We start from the raw sequence: 27,777 nt of genomic DNA, 5'->3' as shown, positions 1-27,777 counted from the left end.
ACATGGTGAGTCATAGTGCCTTTGTATTGAGTATATAGTGATCTTTTCTATCTTTTCATAAAATAAGCATTTTGAAAACTACTAACCTGTTATTCCATGTGCTGCACATGTTATGCATTAACTAGTGTGATTTTTCAAGCATCTCTTATATGTGACACATTCAGGACTACATTCTTTTGAGGGTCTTGATTCTGAGAGCCACAATTATAGGTTAGAACCCATTCTCCTTTTTTATTTGTGATTCAGTTTTAATGTGGTCATGGTACACAGTCCCATGATTTACGATCAGATGGATTAACCACTGACTTATGCCTCACATAAGCATTATAAATTTATATGCATATCTTCCAGATGCAGAGAAAATGCAGAGAGATTTTCGTAATGGATTATTCAGACGATCTTAAGTAGGGAGAGGCCAATCCAAAGCAAAAACAGCTTTTGCATATGGCATTCATAGCTGCAAGGTTATTTTGCAGAAAGTGCTCAGATGAAGCAAAGATGTCCTTGATAAAGGCAAAAAATAAAAAAGCCAACAAATTATTTATAGCTGGGGCTGTCAAATTTAGAGTAAACCTTTTGCCTCTAACCACATTTGCTGCAGAATTCTTCTGGCTAATTGCAGGCTACTCCTACTTTACATGGAGACATCTGCACTATGGCACACCCTATAATTATATGGGAAGGGATCACTCATGATTTTGTTGATAGTGTATTATAGCTAAATCCTTTGGGTGGGAACAGGAGAATTGCATTGTTTCAACCTAGAGGACAAAAGGTGAAACTTTTAAGGAAGTAAAATTTTCTACAGAATAAACCATGCAAGTGTTTGGTGATGATGTTTTAAACTTTTTCTTAATTGCTTAGGGAGACCCTTTGCATTCTATGAAAGGCAGAAAGAGGGAGAGAAAGGTGTCTACACAGCCAAGATTAATCCCTCTAGCACATGTTGAAAATGCGTCATAATTGCCACCACCCCAGTGCAGGCCCTTATCACCCCTTGACTATTTGTTGCAAAGGCTTTTTACCGAAGAAGTGTCAAATCCACATTCTTCAATATTTTCTGAACACTAGCCAATGGCACAATTTTACAAACTCTGTGTTTTCACGATGTTATACATCTCAAAAACTTCAGTGACTCCCATCCCTTACAGGACAGAGACCAGGTTTCCTTACCTGGCTGTCCTCAACTTCCAAAGGTTTCCCCACTTTTTCTTCCAGCTGTATCCCTTCCTAAAAGTGTGATATCAATATAGTTTGAAATTGCCCGTGACCTCCTCAAAACAATTTTTTGGGGTTTGAAGTCCAGCCACATCACTTACCAGATACATCAGTGGGAATAAGTGGTTTCACAACTCTGAGGCTCAGTATCTTTACCCATAAACTGAATGTGATAATACCCTCATTTTTGGGTTTTGGTGAAATTTTAACATATAATATATGTAAAACACTTAAAACAGTGCCTGGAACATGAGTAAACACTAAAAATTTAATAGCTGTTTTTAGTGTTCTTCTTCTTTATTGGAAGATATACACTGGGAATCTTCTGGATGAGTTTTTCTTACAAAGATGTATTGTCTGGCAAGCTATGGTTTAATTATTTTTTGAATTTCTATATTTTTTAGGATGATCTTGCTGACAACATACTATTCATATTAACGTTCCCTACCCAGCCCTTGAAGGAATTTAATCAGAGTCCTCTGCTTAGATGTGCATTAACAGACCCATTTGCAATGGGTTGAATAATGTACCCCCCAACCCCTGGACACACACACACACACACACACACACACACACACCCCTCATGTCTATGCCCAACTTCAGAATGTGACCTTATTTGAAAATATGGTCTTTGCATATATAATTAGTTAAGAATCTTGAGATGAAATTGTCCTGGATTTACAGTAGCCCTACATCAATTCACTTCTAAGAAGAGGAGAATATGCAGAGAGACACAGAGAAGAAGGCAACATGAAGATGGAGGCAGAGACTGGAGGGATGCATCTATAAACCAATGAACACCAAGGATGGCCAGCAACCAAGCTAGGATAAAAGCATGGAACAGTTTTTCACTTAGATCCTCCAGAAGGGACCAATCATGCCCACATATTTTTTTCAGACTACTGGCCTCAGGAACTGTGAGATGATAAATTTTCGTTGTTCTAAACTACACAGTTTGTGGTAATTTGTTATAGCAGCCTCAGGAAGCAAATATGTGAGTATCATCGTATGCATCTTATAAAACTCAGTTCAGTTCCCACATACATGGTGAAAACTTCACTGATGAAATCACTCCAGCCTGATACAACATCCCCTGTTCTGAACCTTCACTGAAACATGCCAGCTGCCCCACTCATGTGGTTCTTACCTTCTTGACTTGTCTCTGTACCTGCATATGTCTGTCTCCACAGCAAGAATATAAACTTTGTGAGAATGAAGACTTGACCCTACACAGTTTATACCCTTTACAATAACTTCAGTAGTGTAAGTTATTATAAATGCGAATTGATTTATCCAAACCACCCTTGAACATTATGAATAATTCATTTAAATTGCAATAACCTTTTATCAAGATATGTCTAATATTCAATTTCTATATTTGAAATAATAACAACTTTTCAGTGATATGTAACATTGATACCAAGAAGCATATGTACCCAATAGTCATTGCAAAAATATACTATACTTCTAAAAGAAATACACCTAATCTATTTACTTTGTGGTCATCATAGTGTAGGTATTCTTTTAAACATGGTTTAGTTCTATAAATTGTGATTAGCTATGGTAATAATTTGCCTCTCACATTAATTCATTAGATGAAAGTGTTTGTATAACTAAAAAATGTATCCTGAATTTGTCATCTAGTTAATATGATGGGCGTATTGGTGACTGTCTCACTGAGTTGTTAATAATTAGTGCTTTAACAACCATGGCCAAGGCCATGGGTTTGATCTCCTTTTATGGCTGGTTCGTTTCACTCTGTTTTGCAGCTACAGCCTGTCCCTTTTACCACAGCTGACTGACTCGCAAATTTGCGGCCACTCAGGGAAGTATCCTACCACTACCTGGTCAGTTGTGTCTGCTTTGTGTTCAAAGGGCAGTGAGTTGAGAAGCTGCATTGCTGGAGAGTCAGTTGTAAAGGACTTCAAAGATTGAAGATAAGGCATCTGACACTTGAGACGTGGGGAGGTTAATCTTAGTGTAAAACTGAAGGCCCAGAGACATAGCTGGACAAAAAAGAGAACAGATAGAAAAGCACAATGAAACACACAGAGGGAAAAATTTGGAGAGACAAGGAACTAAACAAATCTGTAATAAAACGAGAATATGAGAAGAGGTAATAAATACATAAAATGCAATATATAAAGAGATATAAGCTTGAGGAAGGATTTTAAAGAAAAGGAAGCTAAAAACCAAAATGGTCACATGAAACAGAACTACAATAGCAGACATGCAGTTTCAACAGTGGGAAATGAAGTGATTTTAGAATATATGAATACAAAGAGTGATGTATTCATATATTCTAAAATTCCAAAAAGTAAGTTTGTAAAAATGGTGAACAGTATGTGTCTATGATCTGTACACAGGAAGATAGGTTGACCAATGCATCACAGCTACAATTAACTGCCTTCCAATCTTCTTGAATTTTGATCAACTCTTATGTGCCATAGCTTCTCTGGCAGACACAGTCCCTGCCTCCCATGAGGCTACAGGTGTGGGTGCACACACTGACACTGTGAAACTACAGGGTGACAAGTGTTTTGATAGAGGTTTGTATGCCAAGGGCTAACATTACACATAAGAGAGTCCCCTCCCTTATCCTAGCATTGAATAAAGAAAATTTATCAGATGAGATGACACTTAAAATGAAGAAGGAGGCTCTAAAAAGTGCTAAAAGCATGAAACTGTGTTATGAAAAGCTGCTTTCATTTATTTCATTTATTTACTTACTAACTAAAAATTGAACCACTTACTATTTCCAAGGTACTACATACAGCTTGAAAATCTTTTAAGCTTTATGAACTAATGTAGAACTTGCAGTCTAGTACAGAAAACCAAGGTGGTCAAATTAGCATCAATAGAGTTACATTGGTTTCAAACTGATAAAAACTTTCACTTAGGAAACCCAGAGCATTCGTATTAAAAACAGAAAGTCTACAGAGGAAATGCTTTAGTTGATCAATTTACATAAATAGTTTTCATATTAGTTTATCCCAAAGCTTGGCTAAAATATGGTTGAGAATTCTGTATTACTTATTACAAGGCATGTTATATTTTACATTTGGGTCTAATAACATCACTAGTAGGATTTATAGGCACATTCATTGATGTCTATGGATATTACTATAAGAGATTATTGAAATTTCACATGAAGTATTATATTTTCATTACAGCATTCTATTATTCAACCTTCAAAAATGTTAAATCAGAAGAAAAAAGCTCATTGCTTTAAAACTTGAAAATATTTTAGCTGAACACTTTTTAATAGAACAATTTGAAACTATTTTCACATATTAAGATAGTGTCCAGTAGACATATAAAATGCTTTTTCTGCCTGTAGGCACAAATGTTGATATGCACATAAACATCTGTATACTTAATGAAAATACACATATTTGCACAGAGAAAAAAGTTTATATTATCAAAGTTTAGAATGTCATTAAATGTATAAGAAAAATTATCTCGGGCCTTTGGCACAGTAAATTTAGAAGCAATATTCTAGCACTCAATAGCTACATATTTGAAAGGAAAATTTTCACAAACAAAGAAAAAAGGAATTTTTCTGAAGTTTAGAAGTGAATTCTTAAAACTATATTAGATTATTCAAAATATTTTTGTAAAAATCAGGAGAATTGTATATTAAACTATGGGGCAAAGTAATTCTTCATATGTATTTACAGAAAGGACATGCTTTTCTGTTGATCCTAATATAATTATTGAAAGCAGGTATCTTGTCCAAATAGTAAGTTCAGGGCTTGTGAATGGAAACAATGGCTCCTTGACTATATGTGTACCAAATGAGACAGAACATGAAGACTGATTCAATTCACACAGAATTCAGAAGTTTAAGAAACCAGAGTTCATTTAAACATAAATTTTGGGTGAGGAAATTATATATGTGACTAGCTGTAACAAGAATTATAAAACAAACAAAAATAACACCATCAAATCATTGCCAAATGTATAAGTATAGATTTAAGGGCAAATCCTGATGCAGTAAAAAGTTTAATACAATTTATTACCCAGAAAAGGAAAAAAACAAAAGACAGTATTTTGAAGGAATAATTGAAAAGTCTTTATATTATTGTGAAATTTGTTTCATCAATTTTCTGTATTTATTATTATTGGTAAATAAAGAACATCTGAGTTTTTTCTTTTCTAGCTAATAAATTATGATTTTTTTATTATTATACTTTGAGTTCTAGGGTACATGTGCATAACATGCAGGTTTGTTACATATGTATACTTGTGCCATGTTGCTGTGCTGCACCCATCAACTCATCAGCACCCATCAACTCGTCATTTACATCAGGTATAACTCCCAGTGCAATCCCTCCCCCCTCCCCACTCCCCATAATAGGCCCCGGTGTGTGATGCTCCCCTTCCAGAATCCAAGTAATCTCACTATTCAATTCCCACCCGTGAGTGAGAACATGTGGTGTTTGGTTTTCTGTTCTTGTGATAGTTTGCTGAGAATGATGGTTTCCAGCTGCATCCATGTCCCTACAAAGGACACAAACTCATCCTTTTTTATGGCTGCATAGTATTCCATGGTGTATATGTGCCACATTTTCTTAATCCAGTCTGTCACTGATGGACATTTGGGTTGATTCCAAGTCTTTGCTATTGTGAATAGTGCCGCAATGAACATACGTGTGCATGTGTCTTTATAGCAGCATGATTTATAATCCTTTAGGTATATCCCCAGTAATGGGATGGCTTCTTTGTTGGTTTAAAGTCTGTTTTATCAGAGACTAGGACTGCAACCCTTGCCTTTTTTTGTTTTCCATTTGCTTGGTAAATCTTCCTCCATCCCTTTGTTTTGAGCTCTGTGTGTCTCTGCACATGAGATGGGTCTCCTGAATACAGCAAACTGATGGGTCTTGACTCTTTATCCAATTTGCCAGTCTGTGTCTTTTAATTGAAGCATTTAGCCCATTTACATTTAAGGCTAATATTGTTATGTGTGAACTTGATCCCATCATTATGATGTTAGCTGGTCATTTTGCTCATTAGTTGCAGTTTCTTCCTAGCATTGATAGTCTTTACAATTTTGCATGTTTTTGCAACGGCTGATACCTGTTGTTCCTTTTCATGTTTAGTGCTTCCTTCAGGATCTCTTGTAGGGCAGGCCTGGTGGTGACAAAATCTCTAAGCATTTGCTTGTCTGTAAAGGATTTTATTTCTCCTTCACATATGGAACTTACTTTGGCTGGATATGAAAATCTGGGGTGAAAGTTCTTTTCTTTAAGAATGTTGAATATTGGCCCCCTTTCTATTCTGGCTTGTAGAGTTTCTGCCGAGAGATCTGCTGTTAGTCTGATGGGCTTCCCTTTGTGGGTAATCCGACCTTTCTCTCTGGCTGCCCTTAACATTTTTTCCTTCATTTCAACTTTGGTGAATCTGACAATTACGTGTCTTGGAGTTGCTCTCCTCGAGGAGTATCTTTGTGGCATTCTCTGTATTTCCTGAATTTTAATGTTGCCCTGCCTTGCTAGGTTGGGAAAGTTCTCCCGGATAACATCCTGCAGAGTGTTTTCCAACTTGGTTCCATTCTCCCCAGCACTTTCAGGTACACCAATCAGATGTAGATTTGGTCTTTTCACTTAGTCCCATATTTCTTGGAGGCTTTGTTCATTTCTTTTTCCTCTTTTTTCTCTAAACTTTTCTCACTTCACTTCATTCATTTGATCTTCAATCACTGATACTCTTTCTTCCAGTTGATCGAGTCGGTTATTGAAGCTTGTGCATTTGTCACGTAGTTCTCGTGTCGTGGTTTTCATCTCTATCAGGTCGTTCATGGACTTCTCTGCGTTGGTTATTCTAGTTATTCATTCATCAAATCTTTTTTCGAGGTTTTTAGTTTCTTTGCACTGGGTTCGTAGTTCCTCCTTTAGGTCTCAGAAGTTTGATCGGCTGAAGCCTTCTCTCAACTCATCAAAGTCATTCTCTGTTCAGCTTTGTTCCATTGTTGGCGAGGAGCTGCGTTCCTTTGAGGGGGAGAGGCATTCTGATTTTTTGAATTTTCAGCTTTTCTGTACTACTTTTTACCCATCTTTGTGGTTTTATCTACCTTTGGTCTTTGATGATGGTGACATACAGATGGGGTTTTGGTGTGGATGTCCTTTCTGTTTGTTAGTTTTCCTTCTAACTGTCAGGACCCTCAGCTGCAGATCTGTTGGAGTTTGCTTGAGGTCCACTCCAGTTAGGCTACGCCCAGTTAGGCTCTCCCAGTTAGGCTACTCAGGGGATCAGGGACCCACTTGAGCAGGTAGTCTGTCCATTCTCAGATCTCAACCTCTGTGCTGGAAGAATCACTACTCTCTTCAAAGCTGTCAGACAGGGACATTTACATCTGCAGAGGTTTCTGCTGCTTTTTGTTTAGCTATGCCCTGTCCCCAGAGGTGGAGTGTACAGAGGCAGGCAGGCCTCCTTGAGCTGCAGTGGGCTCCACCCAGTTCGAGCTTCCCAGCAGCTTTGTTTACCTACTTAAGCCTCAGCAATGGCAGGCGCCCCTCCCCCAGCCTCGATGCCGCCCTGCAGTTAGATTTCAAATTGCTATGCTAGCAATGAGGGAGGCTTTGTGGGCATGGGATCCTCCGAGTCAGGCATGGGATATAATCTCCTGATGTGCCGTTTGCTAAGACCCTTGCTAAAGTGCAGTATTAGGGTGGGAGTGACCTGATTTTCCAGGTGTTGTGTGTCACAGTTTCCCTTGACTAGGAAAAGGAATTCCCTTTCCCCTTGCGCTTCCCGGATGAGGTGATGCCTCGCCCTGCTTCAGCTCTCACTCGTTGGGCTGCACCCACTGTCCTGCACCGACTGTCCGACATGCCCCAGTGAGATGAACCCGGTACCTCAGTTGGAAATGCAGAAATCACCCATCTTCTGTCACTCACGCTGGGAGCTGGAGGCTGGAGCTGTTCCTATTCGGCCATGTTGTCACCCCACCTCAGGAATATGTGTTTTTAGTACACAATTCTTCCACAAACTCTCTCTACTACAGATTTTTTGTGAATATCTCATAGTGGCTTTATTGAGATTCAGACCTTGTAAACCTTTATTGCATGTTTCATGTGCCGGTTGTGTGCTAGTTCTATTAAGTATACATAATCTCATTTCATCTTTACAATAATTATGTGAGAAAAGTAGGCATTATTCCATTTCACAGATGGAAAAACTAAAGCTGAGAAAGATAGAGTGATGTGCTGAAAGTTACAGAGATAGTAAGGGGTAGACACAGGGTCCAAACCCAGATCTTATTATTTCCAGTCTTAATCACTACTTTCTGAAAGACAAACTGCAATTTTCCATTCATGCAATTGATCTGAACTACAACACAGATAATTTCCCTTATGAGAATATCAAGGTTGAAAATGAGATTGAATTGTCCCTTAATTTAATCTAGAAAACAATTACTCAATACTTACAAGGTGCTAGGCTCTTTGACCATTACCATCCCAGAAAATATATAAAACTTCAAAGACTCTTGAAATATCCCTGTTCAGGCTCTTGTTTTCAAACAATTGTAAAGTGAACACAAGTTATCATCCCATAGATAAAATCGATAACAAAAAAAATTGAAACATTTATTTAGAAGAAATCTGAGGCTAGCAGTAAGGCAACCAGTATTCTACCCCCAAAGCTTATCAAAAGTCTTTATCTATGTCTCAGTTTCCTCATGTATAAAATAAAGGCAGTGATATATGCCCTGTTTCAACCTGTTCCTTCTGCCAACGTTTCCCATTTCAGTAAATGGTAATAACATTCACAATATTGTTCAGACCAAAAATGTGGGAATAATTCCAACTCCTCTTTTTTCATGCGCTATAAAAATTCCTCAGCAAGTTCGCTTGGCTCTTGGTTCTAACTTCAAATATATCCAGAATCTAAACACTTCTTACCACTTCCACTAGTACCACCCTTGTTTAGGCAGCCAACTCTCTGGCCTGTTATTTCAACAGCCTCATAATTGGTCTCTCTGATTCTACTCTTGCTTCCCATATAAGCTATTCCCTACACAGCATTCAGATTAAACTTTTTAAACATAATTCAGATATCACTCCTCATTGGGGTAGAAAATGTTTCAATGATTTTCATCAAACTTAGAATGAAATCCGAAGTCCTTACCATATGTTATAAGGCCCTCCATGATCTACCTCCCACATATGCTACCACCACAACCACCTTTCCATCTCATTTCTCTCCCACTTCCAGTATGGCCTCCTTGCTGTTTTTCTCAACTTAAAGGCCTTTGTCTTTGCTAATTCTTGTGTCTAGAACTCTTCTAAACTTCATATATTTTCAGTTTGCTCCTTAACTTCATTCAGGTCTCTACTCAAACATTACTTACTTATAGATGCCTTCCAGATCATACCGTCTAGAGTAGTACTCTCTACCATATTCTATCCCTTTGTCCCATATTATTATTCTTCGAAGTACTTATCACCACCTAGCAAATTATTTATTTTGGTTTATATCTTTACCTTCTCACAAGAATGTAATCTACATGAAAGGACAGACTTTGTTTTATCCATTGCTATATCCTAAACAACCAGAAGAGTATCAGCACATAATAGGTGCTCAAGAAATATTTACTGAAGTAATACATGAAAGCTCATGACATTTTTTTCCATAAAGATAAATAGATGGTAGATATGAAAGGACTTTGGAAAGCTGAAAGTAAAACACAAATATAAAGTATTCCCATTGTAAACAAGACAAATATATGGATATGCAAAGATTCTTTGTCTGGCAAAAAGAAGCATATTTTTACCATCACAGTTCTGGAATAACATGATCTATTTTACTCAATGTGGACTGATGCCAGGGTAGGGAAGAGTGTCAACAAAAATGATGAAGGCATGGTCTCTACCCTCAATGACCTCACAACCCAATGGGAGGGCCAAGCCTATAAACTACTAGCTGCAGTATAAGGCAGAAAAAAAATAGTCATTCATCAGAAAGGCAAACGCTGAACTGTAAGTACTGAAGAAAAAATGATTAATACTGCCTAGGATTTATAAGCAAGATTTCTAAGAAAAGTTGTGTTTTAGCCTTTTCTGGGTATCTGACATAGTAGAGAGTATGTGATTACTGTTCTTGAAGTGGTTTATAATCCAGTAGGGCAGCTACTATTGAAAAACTTGAGAAATTCACAAGTATAAACATACCCAGAGCATAATTATTACACGCAGCAGAAACTGAGAGAGGTAGCAGAGCAACGTAGTTAAGAATGCAGACTCTAATAATGCCAGAATGCCATGGTTCAAATTCTGGCTCTGCTACTTCCTGGTTTAATCTCTCTGTGCTTCGGTTTCCTCATCTGGAAAATAGGGCCAATCATCACACCTCCCTCATTGGGTTGTTGTGAGAATTAAATGAGTTAATATATGTAAAATGCTTAGACCAGGACCTGGCACATGTTAAGTGTCTGTTAAAAACAAAACAGATAGTGTTGCCTACAAATGTACACATTTTAATTTCCAGTGTCTTTAGGTAGAAATATTTTCTAATTCTGAAACAATTAATGGCAAATATATACAAAGTTCTGCTTATCTGAGGGTAATTTCATCAAAAAGGGAATATGAATATAATTTTTAATCAATAGGACACTGTTTCACTTTTTTATTCATTTATTTATTTATTTTTTGAAATGGAGTCTCCCTCTGTCACCCAGGCTGGAGTGCAGTGGCATGATCTCTGCTCACTGCAAGCTCCGCCTCCTGGGTTCACGCCATTCTCCTGCCTCAACCTCCAGAGTAGCTGGGACTACAGGCGCCTGCCACCATGCCCGGCTAATTTTTTGTATTTTTAGTAGAGACAGGGCTTCATCGTGTTAGCCAGGATGGTTTCAATCTCCTGACCTCGTGATCCACCCACCTCAGCCTCCCAAAGTGCTGGGATTACAGGCATGAGCCACCATGCCCAGCCTGCTTCACTTTTATGAAACAAATGACAAATAGGCCAAAAAAAGGAAAAAGCAGAGAGGGCTCTCTTAACATAGTGTATTCCCATATTTTTATCCCTATATCTTCTTTTATTTGAAATAGAAAGCCACCAGCTTCCAGTAATGATGAATTACATTGTATCAGGCTGACTCCCCTACTGATTACAAATATAAATTCCAGACAAAATATAAAAGAAAACAAGGCAGAAAAGAGCAACAAAAGTAGGATTGGTGAACGCGAAGATAGGTGCAATAGACTGTCTGTGTTACCTCAAAATTCATTTGTTGAAACCTAATCCCCAATGTGATGGTATTTGAGGTGGAGAGCCTTTGGAAGATGATAAAATGAATGGCATTAGTGCACTTACAAAAGAGGCCCTAGAGAGCTGCCTTGCCCATCCACCATGTGAGAACACCACGAGAAGGCAGCATCTATGACACCAAATTTTCCAGCACCTTGCTCTTGGATTTCCCAGCCACCAGAACTGAGAAATAAATTTTTGTTGTTTAAAACCTGTATTTTGTTTTATAGCCATATCACTAGACTAACACTCAAGAGACTTAAGACCTCGCTAGACTATGACTAAGGGTCAAAAGAAATCATCCAAACTAAAGCACAAAGCGAAAAAACTTAGGAGAAAAAAAAATGAACAGAACAACAATAACAGGTAAAATTGAAGTCCTAGAAGAAAAGATAGAGGGGAAAAAAAACACTTGACAAAATATTAACCCAAAACATTTGTTAAACTTCATCAAAACCAGTAACATACAGACTCAAAAAGCTCAATGAACCCAAGCAAAATAAATACCCAAACACCCTACATAGGCACATCTTACTGAAATTGCTGAAAATCAAATGTAAAAAGAAAACCTGAAAAATAGACAGAGAAAAAAGACATATTCCTCACAGGGAAACAATGAGAATGCTGGCTGACTTCTCACCAGAAAGAACCAAAGTCAGAAAACAACCATATTAATAATTACACTAAATGTAAATGGATTAAACACTCCAATTAAAAGAGATTAACAACCTGGATTTTTAAAAAGAAAGACACAAATTCATGTGTTTTGCAAGAGACTCTCTTTAAACATAAAGACTCAGATAGTTTGAAAGGAAATCACCAAATAAAAAACTTGATATGGCTATATTAACATCCCAGACAAAACAGACTTCAAATCAAGGAATACTACCAGACATAAAGAGGATCAACATGTCATAATAATATAAGAATAAATTCATCATGAATACATAATATTTTAAAATCTGTATGCACCTAATGGAGCTTTAAGATACACAAAGCAAAAATTATCAAAGGTAAAGTGAGAAAAAGATAAATCCGCATTCTCAGTTGAGGATTTTATCACCTGACTCTCAGTAATTGAGAGGAAAAGGAGACCTTAAAAAAATCAGTAAGGATATAATTTAACATTATCTGCCTAATTGACCTAATTGACATTTATAGAACATTACATTCAGTAACTGAAAATATAGAAATTCTTTTCAAATGTACATGGAATATTCACCAAGTTAGACTACATGCTGGGCTATAAAAACAAGTGTTAATAAATGTAAAAAGACTGTAATCCTATGAAGTATGTTATCATAATAAATTTAAGTGTGAAATCAATAACCAACATATTTTTTAAATCCCCAAAGAGTTGGAGACTGAGGTAAAATTTATCCTAAAGTTTTATAAATATTGAACCCTAATAAATTTGAACATGACTATATGACCTCTAAGGATATTTAAATTGAAAAATAGGTAAGAAAGAGAGTGCAACTATTTAATGCCCATTTAACTTCATAGAAGGGCCTAAGAATCTGTGGGAGGAGGGAGATTCAACTCCCATTGTATTCATTTTTATATAATTTAAACTTTTTCATATGTACTAAAAAGAGCAAAAGTCATTTCCATATTTTAAATAATTCAAATGCCTTCCATATATCCATCAAAAGAAAACTCTCCTTTGGCACAGAGAGGTTTTTACCACAAATCACACATAAATAGAAATGCAAAACTGTCATTTAATTTATATTCTGGAAAATGAAACATCCTACTCCACAGACCCCTGAACAGTAATGGCATACATAGTAGTAAGAGGCACACATACCTAATAAATAATTCATGTTGCTATCCCTTGTCTTTCATCTACCAACACAAATTCAATTTTTCTATTCCTTAGGGAAACAAATCCACAATTCAGCAAATCTCAGGTTTTGCAATACTTAGCCTGGACAAATCTTTGGACAATTTGGCCCATTTTTATGAACTGTTCTAATTTTTGCTCATTTCTCACTATCTATCTCAGTATTCTGCCTCTTCCTGAACTAAAAACATACAAAGAGAAAGGAAAAGCATTGGGATATGAAGTGGCCAAGATGGCTGACTAGAAGCAGTTAGTGTGCCTGGCTCTCAGAGAGAAACAGAAGGGGCAAGTAAATACAATATCTTCAACTGAAACACCCAGCTACTCACATTGGGATTAATTAAGGAAACAACCTGACCCACAGAGAACAAAGAAAAACAAGGCAGGACAACAGCCACCTGGGAACAACACAGAGCCAGGTGATTCTCCCCAACCTAGGGAAGTGGTGAGTCAAAGAGCAACCCGGGGAAATCATGATTCTCCCACAGATCTTTGCAACCCTCAGGTCAAATCTTGTGAACCCACTCCACCAGGGCCTTCAGTCTTCAGTCTGACAGACAGAGCTATGTAGAGTCTCAGCAGAGCAGCCACTCAGGCATGCATGGAGACCCTGGAAGCTTAGATACTAGGGCTTTCCAGCAAAAGTAGCTGCAGCTATGGCAAAGTAGGACATTAGACTCCTGTACATACCCCTAGAAAAGAGGCTGAATCTATGGGGCTGAACAGCATCAGCCCACAGGCCCCATTTCCACAGTACCTCACAAGTTAAGACCCACTTACTTGGAATTCTAGCCAGCTACCAATAGTGGCATTGCACCTCCCTAAGGAGGCACTCCTAGGAGGAGGGGCAGGCTGCCATCTTTGCTATTCAGGCACCGTAGCCATTCTAGCCTTCAGGTTTCGGGAAGTCTGAGTCCACCCAAGGCAGAAGGGATTCCCACAGCACAGCAGAGCCGCTCTATCAAAACATGGCCAGACTGCTGCCTTTAGCAGGTACCTGATCTCATTCTTTTTCACTGGGCAGGACCTCCCAACCAGGGCCTCCAGCCACCCCCAACAGAGCTTTCCAGCTGACAGAGATCTGAATTCCCCCTGAAACGGCACTCCTAGAGGGAGGGGCAGGCCCCCTTGTTGTTTGGGCAACTTAGCCATTCCAGCCTTTGGACTTCAGAGTGTCTGAGGCAACCAAGGGCTGAAGTGGACCCCCCGCACAGCCCAGCTGCTCTACTAAAATATGGCCAGACTGTTTTAAGTGGGTGCCAATCCTGTTCCTCCTCACTGGGTGGGACCTCGCAACCAGGGTCTCCAGCCACTTCCTACAGGTGCCTTTAAGCTGGCAACAGCTTTGCTGTTTCACAGCCTTCATGGTAACACCTTCAGGTTCTGGAAAATCTGAGGTGACTAGGACTGGACCAGGCCCCAAGCATACCACAGCAGCCCTACAGAAAAGTGCCCAGACTGTTAAATGGGTACACATATCCCATATCTCCTCACTGGGCAGGTCCTTCAGCCCTGGGCCTCCAACCACCCTGCCAGAGCTACCAAGTCAGTACCAACTCAGTAACACCATAGACAGAGCTTCCAGGGGCAAATGAAAGCCTCTTTGCCACTGCCTCTGCAGTGGAACATGCCTTGCCATCCTCGGACTAACAAAGGAGCAAAGATCCCAAGTGCCTTATCCACACCTCCAGTGAGCTGCAGTCAACCTAAGGAGAAGAGGCCAACCAATTTCCCACAAGTCTCCCATACCCTACGTAGCTTGTCACCAGACAGAAAACCCCTGGCTTGGACCCATAGCACAAACCCTCCATCTTGGGCTGACAGCACTGAGCAACTGCTGACCTTCATCTCTCTGGGGTGGAGCCCCCAGGAGTCAAGCAAATGACCCTTGACCACAATCACTACTATGATCTTTTCCTCTGCTGCCTCTAACCTGGAGAAGGAAAATAAACACTAAGACTGTCCCAGAGCTGCAGTGGGCAGCCCAGGAGTGACAAGTTGTGAACTACAGCCAGCACTCAAGGGAGAGAGGAACCTACACTTTCAGAGCACTGACAGGGAACACAGCTGCAACTGTGAGGAAACATAGGGAAGCCACATAACCAAGCAAGAGTCTACCTAAATGACTGATAAGCCTAAATGTCACCTGCTGGATCATACCCCAAAGCTTCAACACCAAAAATATCTCACTAATATACCCCCACTGAAACCAGAGACAAGAAGTCAGCTTCAAATAAAGACCCTACACAAAGCCTCAGCCAGGTGAAAACATCCAGAAAAGAAGTCTATTGACTATACTCAATCTGCACTGCAGTTAAAGAAATACCCACATGCAGAGATCAGAAAGAGCCAATACAAGAACTCTAGTAACTCAAATGCTGAGCATCATCAAAAAGCTAATCTACCATGATCAAGTAGGCTTCATCCCTGGGATGCAAGGTTGATTCAACATATAAAAATCAATAAATGTGATTCATCACATAAACAGAACTAAAGACAAAAACCACACAATCATCTCAACAGATATGGAAAGGGCTTTTGATAAAACTGAACATTCTTTCATGTTAAAAACTCTCAATAACCTAGGTATTGAAGGAACATATCTCAAAATAGTAAGAGCCATGGCCAGGTGTGGTGACTCACACTTGTAATCCCAGCACTTTGGGAGGCTAAGGTGGGCAGACCACGCGAGGTTGGGAGTTCAAGACCACCCTGGCCAACATGGTGAAACCCTGTCTCTACTAAAAATCCAAAAAACTAGCCGGGTGTGGTGGCGGGCACCTGTAACCCAAGCTACTCAGGAGGCTGAAGCAGGAGAATTGCTTGAACCTGGGAGGCAGCGGTTGCAGTGAGCCGAGATCATACCATTGCACTCCAGCCTGGGAAACAAGAGCAAAATTCTGTCTCAAAATAATAATAATAAGAAGAAGAAGAAGAGCCATCTATGACAAACGCACAGCCAACATCATACTGAATGGGCAAAAGCTGGAAGCATTCCCCTTGAAAACTGGTACAAGACAAGGATGCCCTCTCTCTCCACTTCTATTCAACATAGTATTGGAAGTCCTAGCCAGAGCCATGAGTCAAGAGAGAAAAAAAAAATAAAGGGCATCCAAATAGTAAGAGAGGGAGTCAAATTATCTCTGTTTGCAGATGACATGATTCTATATCTAGAAAATCCCAGTGTTTTGGCCCAAAAGCTCCTTTAGCTGATAAACAACTTCAGCAAAGTTGCAGGAAATAAAATCAATGTACAAAACTCACTAGCATTCCTATGCACCAATAACAACCAAACTGAGAGCCAAATAAGAAAGGCAATCCCATTCACAGTTGCCACAAAAAAAATAATAAAACACCTAGGAATACAGCTAATCAGGGAGGTAAAAAGTCTCTACAGTGAGAATGACAAAACACTGCTCAAAGAAATCAAAGAAGACACAAGCAAATGAAAAAACATCCCATCATCATAAATAGGAAGAATCAATATCATTAAAATGGCTATAGTGCCCAAAACAATTTATAAATTCAATGCTATACCTGTTAAACTACCAATGACATTTTTCACAAAACTAGAAAAAATTATTTTAAAATTTATATGGAACCAAAAAAGAGCCCAAATAGTCAAGGCAATCCTAAGCAAAAAGATCAAAGCTGGAGGCATCATGTTATTTGACTCCAAACTATACTATGGGGCTATAGTGACCAAAACAATATGGTACTGGTGACCAAAGCAATATGGTACTGGTACAAAAACAGACACACAGACCAATGGAACAGAATAAGGAGCCCAAAATAAGGCCACATATCTTTGACTATCTGATCTTTGACAAAGCTGACCAAAACAACCCATGGGAAAAAAATTTTCCTGTGCAATAAATGGTGCTAGGATAACTGACTAGCCATATGCAGAAGATTGAAGTTGGACCTCTTCCTTACACCATATACAAAAATCAACTGAATACAGATTAAAGACTTAAATGTAAAACCCAAAACTGTAAAATACTCTGGAAGACACCTAGGCAATACCATGCTGGATCTAGGAACAGGCAAATATTTCACGATGAAGACACCAAAAGCAATTGCAACAAAAGCAAAAATTGACAAATGGGATCTAACTAAACTTAAAAGCTCTGTACGGCAAAAGAAACTATCAACAAAGTAAACAATCTACAAAATGGGAGAAAGAATTTGCAAACTAGGCATATGACAAAGGTCTAATACCCAGTATCTATAAGGAACTTAAACAACTTTACAAAAGAAAAACAAACAACCCCATTAAAAAGTGGGCAAAGGACATGAAAAGACACTTCTCAAAAGAAGACATACATGTGGCAAACAAGTTTATGGCAAAAAGCTCAATACCACCAATCATTAGAGAAATGCAAACCAAAACCACAATGAGATACCATCTCACACCAATCAGAATGGCTATTACTAAAAAGTCAAAAAATAACAGACGCTGGTGAGGTTGCAGAGAAAAGGGAACCCTTATACACTGCTGGTGGGAATGTAAATTAGTTCAACCATTGAGGAACTGTATGACAATTCCTGAAAGAGTTAAAAGAACTACCATTCAACCTAGCAATTCCATTACTGGGTATATACCCAGAGCATTCTACCATAAAGACACATGCACATAAGTGTTCATCAAAGTACTGTTCACAATAGCAAAGACATAGAATCACCTAAATACCAATCAATGACAGACTGGATAAAGAAAATGTGGCATATATACACACCATGGAATATTATGCAGCCATAAAAAAAGCAAGATCATGTCTTTTGCCAGAACATGGAAGGAGCTGGAGGTTACCATCCTTCGCAAACTAACATAGGACTAGAAAACCAAATACTGCATGTTCTCATTTACAAGTGGGAGCTGGCCAGGTGCAGTGGCTCATGCCTGTAATCCCAACACTTTGGGAGGCCGAGGTGGGCTGATTACCTGAGCTCAGGGGTTCGAAACCAGCCTGGGCAACATGGTGAGATGCCCGCCTCCACCCATCTCTACTAAAAAAAAAAAAAAAAAAAAAAAAAAAACTAGCTGGGCATAGCAGCGTGTGCCTGTAGTCCCAGCCACTCAGGAGACTGAGGCAGGAGAAAGAATTGCTTGAACCCAGGAGGCGGAGGTTGCAGTCATCTGAGATCGCACCACTGCACTCCAGCCTAGTGACAGAGTGAGACTCCGTCTCCAAAAAAAAATAAAAAAACAAGTGGGAGCTAAATTGTAAGAACTTATGAACACAAAGAAGGAAACAACACACACTGGCATCTACTTGAGGGGGAGGGTGGAAGGAGGGAGTGGAACAGAAAAGATAACTATTTGGTACTGAGCTTAATACCTGAGTGATGTAATAATGTGTAATAACAAACCCTCGTGACACGTGTTTATGTAACAAACCTTCACAGGTACCCCTAAACCTAAAACAAAAATTCTCAAAAAGAAAAACAAAGAAAGAAAAACAAAAAAAGAGTAAAGTGTTTATCTATCTGGCATCTTCCACTAATGCCCAATCTAATTCAATTTTCTTTTTCTTCCTTTTTAAATGGACAAAATATTTAAATAATTCAAAAAATTAGAAAGTTATAAGTGAGAAAACTCTATCCTACTCCTATAACCCACTATCCAGCTTTTACCCTTCCCCATGACCACAGGAATTCAGTTATTAGTTTCATGTGTACCCACCTAGAGTTTCTTCATGCAGATACAAGCAAACATAAATATACATTAGTTTTCACCATCTTTTGTTACACAGGAATATTGTATCATACTAAACCTCCTGTCTGCACCTTGTCTTTTCACTGAAAAATAAATTCTGAATATCTTTTCATTTCACTATATAAAGTACTTTAACATTCTTTATGATAGTTATGTAGTATACCATTGCACAGTATAATACAAACTCTATGAAAAGACACTAAAATTGTTAATATTTTTCTATTACAAACAACGCTACACTTAAAAATTGTGTGCAGATATCACTTTACATGTATGCAAGTATGATAAATTTCTAGAAGAGGAAGCTCTGGGACCAATATACATATATATATAATACATATATATGTGTGTGTGTGTGTGTGTGTATATATATATATTTGCAATATGGTCAAGCTACTTTCCACAGAAATTATACCAATCCATACTCTGATGAACAAGGTATGAAAGTATCTGTTTTCCCATACTTTACCAAGAGAGTATATAGTCATTCAGATTTTTGTCAATCTAGTAAATGAGGAATAATATCTCAATGTAGTTTTAATTGGAATTTTTCATGAATGAGGCTTAGCATCTTTTAAACAACTTAAGGCCCATTTGTATTTCCTTTTCTATGAACTATTCTTTTTCTCTTCCCATTTTTCTGTTGGGCAGATGGTCTTTTACTTTTTGATTTCCAGAAGCTCTTTAAATATCAGAGGACTAGCCCTTTTATTGTTATAAGTTTACAATTATTCTTCCCTGTTAATGTTGTTTTTCTTTGTTATGCTTTTGTTGTGTGTGTGTTGGGATTTTTGCTTTTGTTTATTAGCATGCATTTTTATAGTCAAATCTACAATTGTTAATAGCTTCTGGATTTTCAGTCATGGTTACAAAGGCTTTCCCCATTTCCAAGTTATAAAGGATTTCTCCGATGTTTTCTTTCATAGTACTTTACACTAATATTTGATTCATTGGAAATTTATCCTGCTATCTGGTATCCTACCTAGAAGTAAAACATGCTATCTTAAAGTATCCCAACTTTATAAGTTAACAAAGTTTTTACTGTTCTCATGCTGCATATACTGGCTATTGTTTCCTTTTTTTTCCAACCAATTTCAAAAAAAAAAAAGACCGGGAGCAGTGGCTCATGCCTGTAATCCCAGCACTTTGAGAGGCTGAGGCGGGCGGATCACAAAGTCAGGAGATCGAGACCATCCTGGCTAACATGGTGAAACTCCATCTCTACTAAAAATACAAAAAAATTAGCCAGGCGTGGTGGCAGGCGCCTGTAGTCCCAGCTACTCAGGAGGCTGAGGCAGGAGAATGGCATGAACACAGGAGGTGGAGCTTGCAGTAAGCCAAGATTGCACCACTGCATTCCAGCCTGGGTAACAGAGCAAAACTCTATCTCAAAAAAAAAAAATATATATATATATATATATGGTCTGTGTATTCATATGCCATACAGAGAAAAATTCGTTTATTGCCCTTGTAGTTTGGATGGGTGATGAGGAGAACTCTTGCAGATTATCCTTTCAAACTTTCTCCTGGCTAGGAAGAATTAGAACCCATATTTTGTCACATCAAAAACTGTGACATGCCAAAGACACATACAACATTGCACATTTCTCCCAGTGTCTACCTCTATGTTTCTACTAATATACTTCTGAAGATTTCACCATCACTTCCACAGAATGAAGATTTCATCTCCACAGAAGAGACCTCTTTTCTAGATCATGTGCCATGGTAGGGCATAGCCTAAGACTGACCTTTGTGTGAAAACTATTATCGCCAAATAAAATTTACATATTTTGTTTCCTTCTAAATGGTTACCCAGTTTCCCCAACACTTATAACAACTAAGCATAATATCAGTAAAACTGTACAATGTCTGAATGGCACTATCAACTACACTTGCTAAATTTCATTTATAGAATACCAGAATAACTGCAGAAACACGTGTTTCAAGTATACATGAAACATTCATAAAGATGGACCATATGTTAGACAATAAAACAAGTCTGAATAAATTTCAGAAGACTGAAATCATAAGAGTATGTTATCTGAACACAAAAGAATTAAATTAAAAATCAACATTAAAATAACCACAAAAGACCCAAATATTTGAAAAAACATTTATTAGTCTAACCCTTTAGTAAAAGACAAAATCACAAGGAAGCTAAAAAATACTTTGAACTGGACTGGGCACAGTGGCTCATGCTTGTAATCCCAGCACTTTGGGAGGCCAAGGCAGGAAAACCACTTGAGGCCAGGAGTTTGAGACCAGCCTGGGCAATATACTAAGACCTCATCTGTACAAAAAAATTAAAAATTAGCCAGACCTGATGGCACATGCCTGTGATGCTAGCAACTCAGGTTGCTGAGATGGGAGGATCACCTGAGCCCAGGAGTTCAAGGTTATAATGAGCTATGATGACCCTGTCTCTATTTAAAAATAAAGAAAGAGAGAGAGAGGAAAGAAAGAAATCCTGTCATTTTCATTTGCAACAACGTGGATGAAACTGGAGAACATTATATTAAGTGAAAAAAGCCAGGCCAGGCACAGAAAGACAAATTTCACATGTTCTCACTCATAATGGGAGCTAAAAATTGAAACAAACTCATGGAGTTAAAGAGTAGAATAATAGTTACCAGAGTCTGGGAAGGGTAGCAGGGAGTCAGGTAGAATAGGGATGGTTAATGGGTGCGAAAATGTGGTTAGAATGAATAGGCTCTAGCATTTGATAACACAACAGGGTGACTAAAGTCAACGATAATTTACTGTATATTTTTAAATAACTAACAGTGAAATTGGAATGTCCCTAACACAAAAAAATAAATAAATACTTGAGGTGATAAATACCCCAATTACCCTTTAGTGATTATCACATATTGTGTATGTCTGTATCAAAACATTACATGTACTCCATAAATACATACACCTATTATGTACCCATAATAATTAAAACTGAAAAAAATTTTTAAAAGAAGCCAAAGAGGAAAAAACACCTAAAGGAGTAAAGGTAAAAATTACATGCACTTTCTCCTCAGAAACCATTCAAGCAAGAAGAGAATGGATTTGAGAGGCCAAAGGAGACAGACCACTTGAGCCTAAGAGTTCAAAACCAGCCTGGGCAACATGGTGAAACCCTGTCTCTACAAAAGATACAAAAATTAGCCAGGTGTGGTGGCACATGCCTATAGTCCCAGCTACTGAGGAGGCTAAGGAAGGAGAATTGCTTGAACCCAGGAGGCAGAGGTTGCAGTGAGCCAAGATCGCCCACGGCACTCCAGCCTGGGCAACAGAGCAAGAATCCATCTAAAAAGAAAAAAGCACTCTGTCTCTACCAAAAAAATATATATATAAATTAGCTCGGTGTGGTGGCACACACCTGTAGTCCCAGCTACTTGTGGGGCTGAAGTGGGAGGATCACCTGAGCCCAGGGAGTTAGAGGCTGCAGTTATCTGTGACCGTACCACTGCAGCACTCCAGCCTGAGCAACAGAGTGAGATTCTGTCTAAAAAAATAAAAAATAAAAAATAAATTTAAAAAAAAAATGGAGTGAAATACTTAAAGTGTTGAGAGGAAAAAAAAGAAGAAAGAAAACACCACTCTGAATTCTGTACCCTGTGAAATTATACTTCGAAAGTGAAGAATAAAGATTTCCACAAACACTGGGGAAACTTGTTGCCAGTAGACTTGCCTTGCAAGAAATGTTAAAATAGATTTTTCAAAGAAAAGGAAAATGTTACAGGTCAGAAACTTGGATCTATTAAAATATATAAAGAAAGGAAGAGCACTGAAGAAGGAATAATTGAATATAAACAAAAACTTACTTTTCTGATTTTTAATTGATCTAATTTTAAATTATTTAAATATAATTCTTACATTTAATTGATCTTAATTTTAACTGATCCAGATAACAGTTCAAAATAATATGACAATATATTTGATTATGTATGCTTATGTGTATATATTTATATACTTATGTATACTTACTATAAGTGAAATGAATGACAGCAATGATATAAGGAATGAGAGAGAGGAATTTGGATTATAACATTCCACAGAATGTATCAGAGAGAGTTAAAAAATAAGAATTTTTAAAATCTAACATTTAACAGTTATGTTAAACACAGCAAGAAGGTATAACTTACATTTGACTGGCATCCCAGAAGGGAAAGAAACACAAAACATAGTAAAGAAAACGTTAAAAAAGATAATGGCTGACAATTGTGTAGAATTAATAGAAGATAATAATCCACAGAATCAAGAGGACCAACAAATCCTAAGCAAGAGAAATAAAATCTACATCTAAACATATAATTAAACTGCAGAAACCCACAGATAAAGAGAAAAATCTTAAGAGCAGCCAGAGGAGGAAGACAAAACACTTTCAAAAGAGCAGCAATGAGACTAAAATCTAACTCCTCCAGAGCAACAATAGAATCCAACAATCAATCAAATATAATATGCAGAGAGAAAATACTACTCATCTAGAATTCTATAGCCACTAAAATATCTCTCAAGAAAGATAATGAAATAAAGATATTTTCAAACAACCAAAAATTGAGAGATGATGTCACCAACAGCCCCTCAATAGATGAAATTCTAAAAGGCAGGCCTCGGGAAAGCAGAAGTAAAGTAATTCTAGGGCCAAATGTAGTGGCTCACGCCTATAATCCCAACACTTTGGGAGGCAGAGGTGGGTGGATCACTTGAGGTCAGGAGTTCAAGACCAGCCTGGCCAACATGACGAAACCCCATTTCTACTAAAAATACAAAAATTAACCAAGTGTCATGGTGCATGCCTGTAATCCCAGTTACTCGGGAAGCTGATGCAAGAGAATCTCTTGAATCCAGGAGGCGGAGGCTGCAAAGGGCCAGGAAGGCGCCCCTGCAGGTCAGCCTGGGTGAGAGAATAAGGCCCTGTCTCAAAAAAAAAAGAAAAGAAAAGAAAAGTAATTCTAGGTAGAAGTCCTGAGATTCAAGAAGAAATAAAAAAGAGAATAGTAAATATATGGGTAAACATAAATAAAATTTAGTAGAATTTAACTACATAAAGTAGAAAAATACATAATAATATCATCTAGTGGGATTAAAAACAGGCATTAAAATGACAACAATATAAATATATTAGTTGGGAGCATAGCAAATCAAATTCTAGTGTTTTGAGGTTTTTAAATTATCAATGTTAACAGCAAAGGTTTTGTTTTACTTTATACTCAGAACAATTTAAGACCACACATTATGCACTGTACTTCTAGGTAGGATCCAGTATATTGGAACAGACCAATGCGCCTGCCAAAGCAACAAGAGAAACTATAAACTGGGCTGATATATCTACAAATGCTTATTGCTTGGAAATACTTGCTGATTCTATTACTCAGAACAAAAGGTTGAAAACCTGGATTTTGCCCAAGCAAAGGGCTGTTGTTAGGCAAGAAGAGAGGCCTAGTTCAATAGATTATGGTACATCCATACTAAAGGATACACCATGCAGCCTTTAAAAAAAGTAAAGCAGTTTGTATGAACTCACTCCAGAAGATCTTCAAGATGTTTAAGCTAAGTTTTAGAGGTCTGTTACTAAGGGACCTCAACTCAATCAATTTTTCCGCCAACATATGTGCCAAATTTTGAAACTACACCATAGAGGCTAAAAGCTAAGCAGAAAGTCTTGAAAAAGCAAAACAGGCTTTCTGGTAGTCTTGTGGTGCCAAGATAAAAATCAGCGTTCAGGACTTGTGGAGGTGCGATGACCACACCATACTCTCAGTTCCCTAGAGACTGCAAACCAAAAGCAGACTGAACCTTAGTCTAAATGCCTACCAGAGAAAAATAGCAGCATTTGGAACTTCTATCATCTTTTGTATAGAATGTGTAATATTCAATCAAAAATTACTAGGTGTATCAAGAGACCCTGGAAATCAAGGCAATTTGACCTTTCTTTTATAATACAATTTATAATTTATAACACAATGTACCTTAAGGTCCTCATTTGAATGCTGATGAAAATAGTTCTGCAGATGTGCAAATTTTCCATTATTAGAATGGCAAATAACAGAGAATTTACCATATTTCTAAATTCCTTGCAAAAGCAACTTTTGTCTTTCTTCAACATTACAACTACATAATTCTCAATATTTCTCATACAGAATACTCATTTAATCTTACCTATTACATATGTATTTGTTCATCAGCACTTTTACTGTATTTCTTTAAACATTTGCATCTTACTGAGAATGTGCAGTTTGAAAATTGACTTCTAACACTAACAACTAAAGCACTTTCTTTCCAGCTTTTCCTAAAACCTGTAAACTTCTTTCTCATTGCACATTCTGTTTCTTTTACTTATTAAAAACATAGTAACTATAGCTTCAAAAAGGCAAAATATGTGAAAATACTTTGAAAATTATAAGTCTCCACGTATACACAATGACATTATTCCCATTAATTAATATAAGAAAAGCCTGGAATTTTTTTTTTGAGACAGAGTCTCACTCTGTCACCCAGCCTGGAGTGCAGTGGCGCAATCTCGGCTCACTGCAAGCTCCGTCTCCCGGGGTTTACGCCATTCTCCTGTCTCAGCCTCCCAAGTAGCTGGGACTACAGGCACCCGCCACCTCGCCCGGCTAGTTTTTCATATTTTTTAGTAGAGACGGGGTTTCACCATGTTAGCCAGGATGATTTCGATCTCCTGACCTCATGATCCGCCTGTCTCGGCCTCCCAAAGTGCTGGGATTACAGGCTTGAGCCACCACGCCTGGCCTGGAATTTTTTTAATACATTCAACTAAGGGTCATGAATTTGCTGCTTTTTAACAGGATAGAATCAAAAGTAGAATTACTTAAAGGAATAATGGAGAGGTCATATAAAATGAACTATACAGAGAATCATGAAATTCTGAGGGCCTATTTAGAGTCTAGTTTCTCTACCTATAACAAGATAATTCTTAAGGTTGCTTTAGTTCTATGACTCTGTACCTAGCTAACCACATAGCTACTGCATTATTGCAGCAAAAATTTAATTTAGTTAAATCAATGATAAGTATAAAAAAGTGAGTACTCTCTCAGTTACAAGTGAAATGTCATATTTACACAATCAGACTTAGAATACACAGAGAAGATAAAAGTTCTGTACAACACAGAAATGTCTTTTTCCTTCTCATGAAAACTGAGTTCATATCAGAAAAAGTAACCTAATTAGATAAATTTAAACATTTTTATTAATGACTCTGGAAAATTCTGACAGTATGGCAATGACTTACATAAGCACAATAGTGAGGAGCAAGTAACCTTTGTGCTTCATGCAAATAAGGGATCTTTGTACATTTGACTATCCAGATACATAAAGGTAGCTTCTGTTTGGATAAAAGAAACACAGTGGTAATGATTAAACATGTATGCTTACCTTGTAAAAATTCCCCCTTGCAAGCAATGAAGTAGAAGAAAACAATGCTGACTTTCTTGGCCTGCTTTCTTTAAATCAGCCTTGAACCAAGAATAACTGAAACACTGAACCACAAGTGTTCCAAAAAGCATAAAGCTTAATGCTAAAACACTAAAAACATACTGTCCTTCATGGAAAAATCTGACAGATACCCATATGTCCACAATTAAATCAGTTATGTAGATTATAATGCCAAGAACTGACATCATAAAATTCTGTTTAGTATATTTCATTATGAATGACTATAGCTTTTCGTTATCTACTTTTTTCTCCCTCACAAAAAGGGAAAAAAAGCCGAACAAATATTAGTATATCCTTTGGTATAGCATTGAATTTTAATTTCTACTCCCTAAATCTATTTAGAAGAAAGAATAAATATTATGAAATGGGAACACTAACACCAAAGTGACTAATTTTGACTTTCTTTTCTAAATCTCTAATCTAGGTCCAATGTTACAAGGCTTTAATCAATCTTCTGTTTCACAATGATCTTCATTACAGATGACAAGACCTAAAATAAAACAGATATTTAAGTTCTAAAATATCCTAAGTATAATATTAAAAACCCTTAGCAATGATTTCATCAAAGCTCTACTTTTTCTAAAAATAATATATTGCCACTAAATACAGTTCTTATAACAACTTTGGGAAAGTCTCAGAAATATACTTGATAGTTGATAACTTCCTCTCAGACTATTTATCTTTTAAAAATATGACCTACCCACAAAGATATTTATCACATGACTATTTATAGTGGCAAATTGGAAACAACCTAAATATTTCAACATAAGGAAATGGTAAAGTAAATAAAGGTAGATTCATAAAATGGAATATTACAAAACTACTAAAATATATGTAACAAAGGTGCAATAGTTGTAAAAATTCTTAATATGCTTTTGGCCCAGCAATTCCATCTAGATTCTATCCTAGGGAAATATTAAAAAATGTGCAAAAAGATAATCTTTGCAGAGCCTTTTTTATAAGAGCGAAATATTGAAAACTACCTAAATGACAATTGAGAGGCCTAGTTCAACAGATTATGGTACATCCATACTAAAGGATACACCATGCAGCCTTTAAAAAGAGTAAAGCAGCTTTTTATGAACTCACTTTGGAAGATCTTCAAGACTTTTTTAAGTGAAAAAAGCAAATCCCAGAAAGATAAATACCGTACACTATTTATGGTTTTTAATTATATATGGAGAGAGGAAGAGGGTTGAGAGAAGGAACAAATGCAACTTCAGTTGTTTTCTCTCTATATTGCTATATTTTTTGAGTTTTTTTAACAACAGACCTGTACTGATGTTGCTAGATA

At 37.4% G+C, this 27,777-nt stretch overlaps 1 protein-coding gene across 8 annotated transcripts in view; it reads right to left on the bottom strand.

Annotated features, from left to right (window-relative positions):
• Positions 1–27,777, bottom strand: part of XKR9 (XK related 9) — a 185,426-nt gene that overhangs the window by 91,019 nt on the left and 66,630 nt on the right. For all 8 annotated transcript variants that reach the window (XM_021942416.2, XM_021942417.2, XM_021942418.2 and 5 more), the window contains one exon: positions 26,424–26,973. In XM_021942416.2, the coding sequence (XP_021798108.1) occupies positions 26,424–26,695 (272 nt within the window). In that variant the 5' untranslated portion in view covers positions 26,696–26,973. The remainder of the gene's footprint in view (positions 1–26,423; positions 26,974–27,777) is intronic.

This window comes from Papio anubis, chromosome 8 (genome assembly GCF_008728515.1).
Source record: "Papio anubis isolate 15944 chromosome 8, Panubis1.0, whole genome shotgun sequence".
In the NCBI taxonomy this organism is placed as follows: domain Eukaryota; kingdom Metazoa; phylum Chordata; class Mammalia; order Primates; family Cercopithecidae; genus Papio; species Papio anubis.
This window is presented reverse-complemented; position numbering and strand designations above follow the sequence as displayed.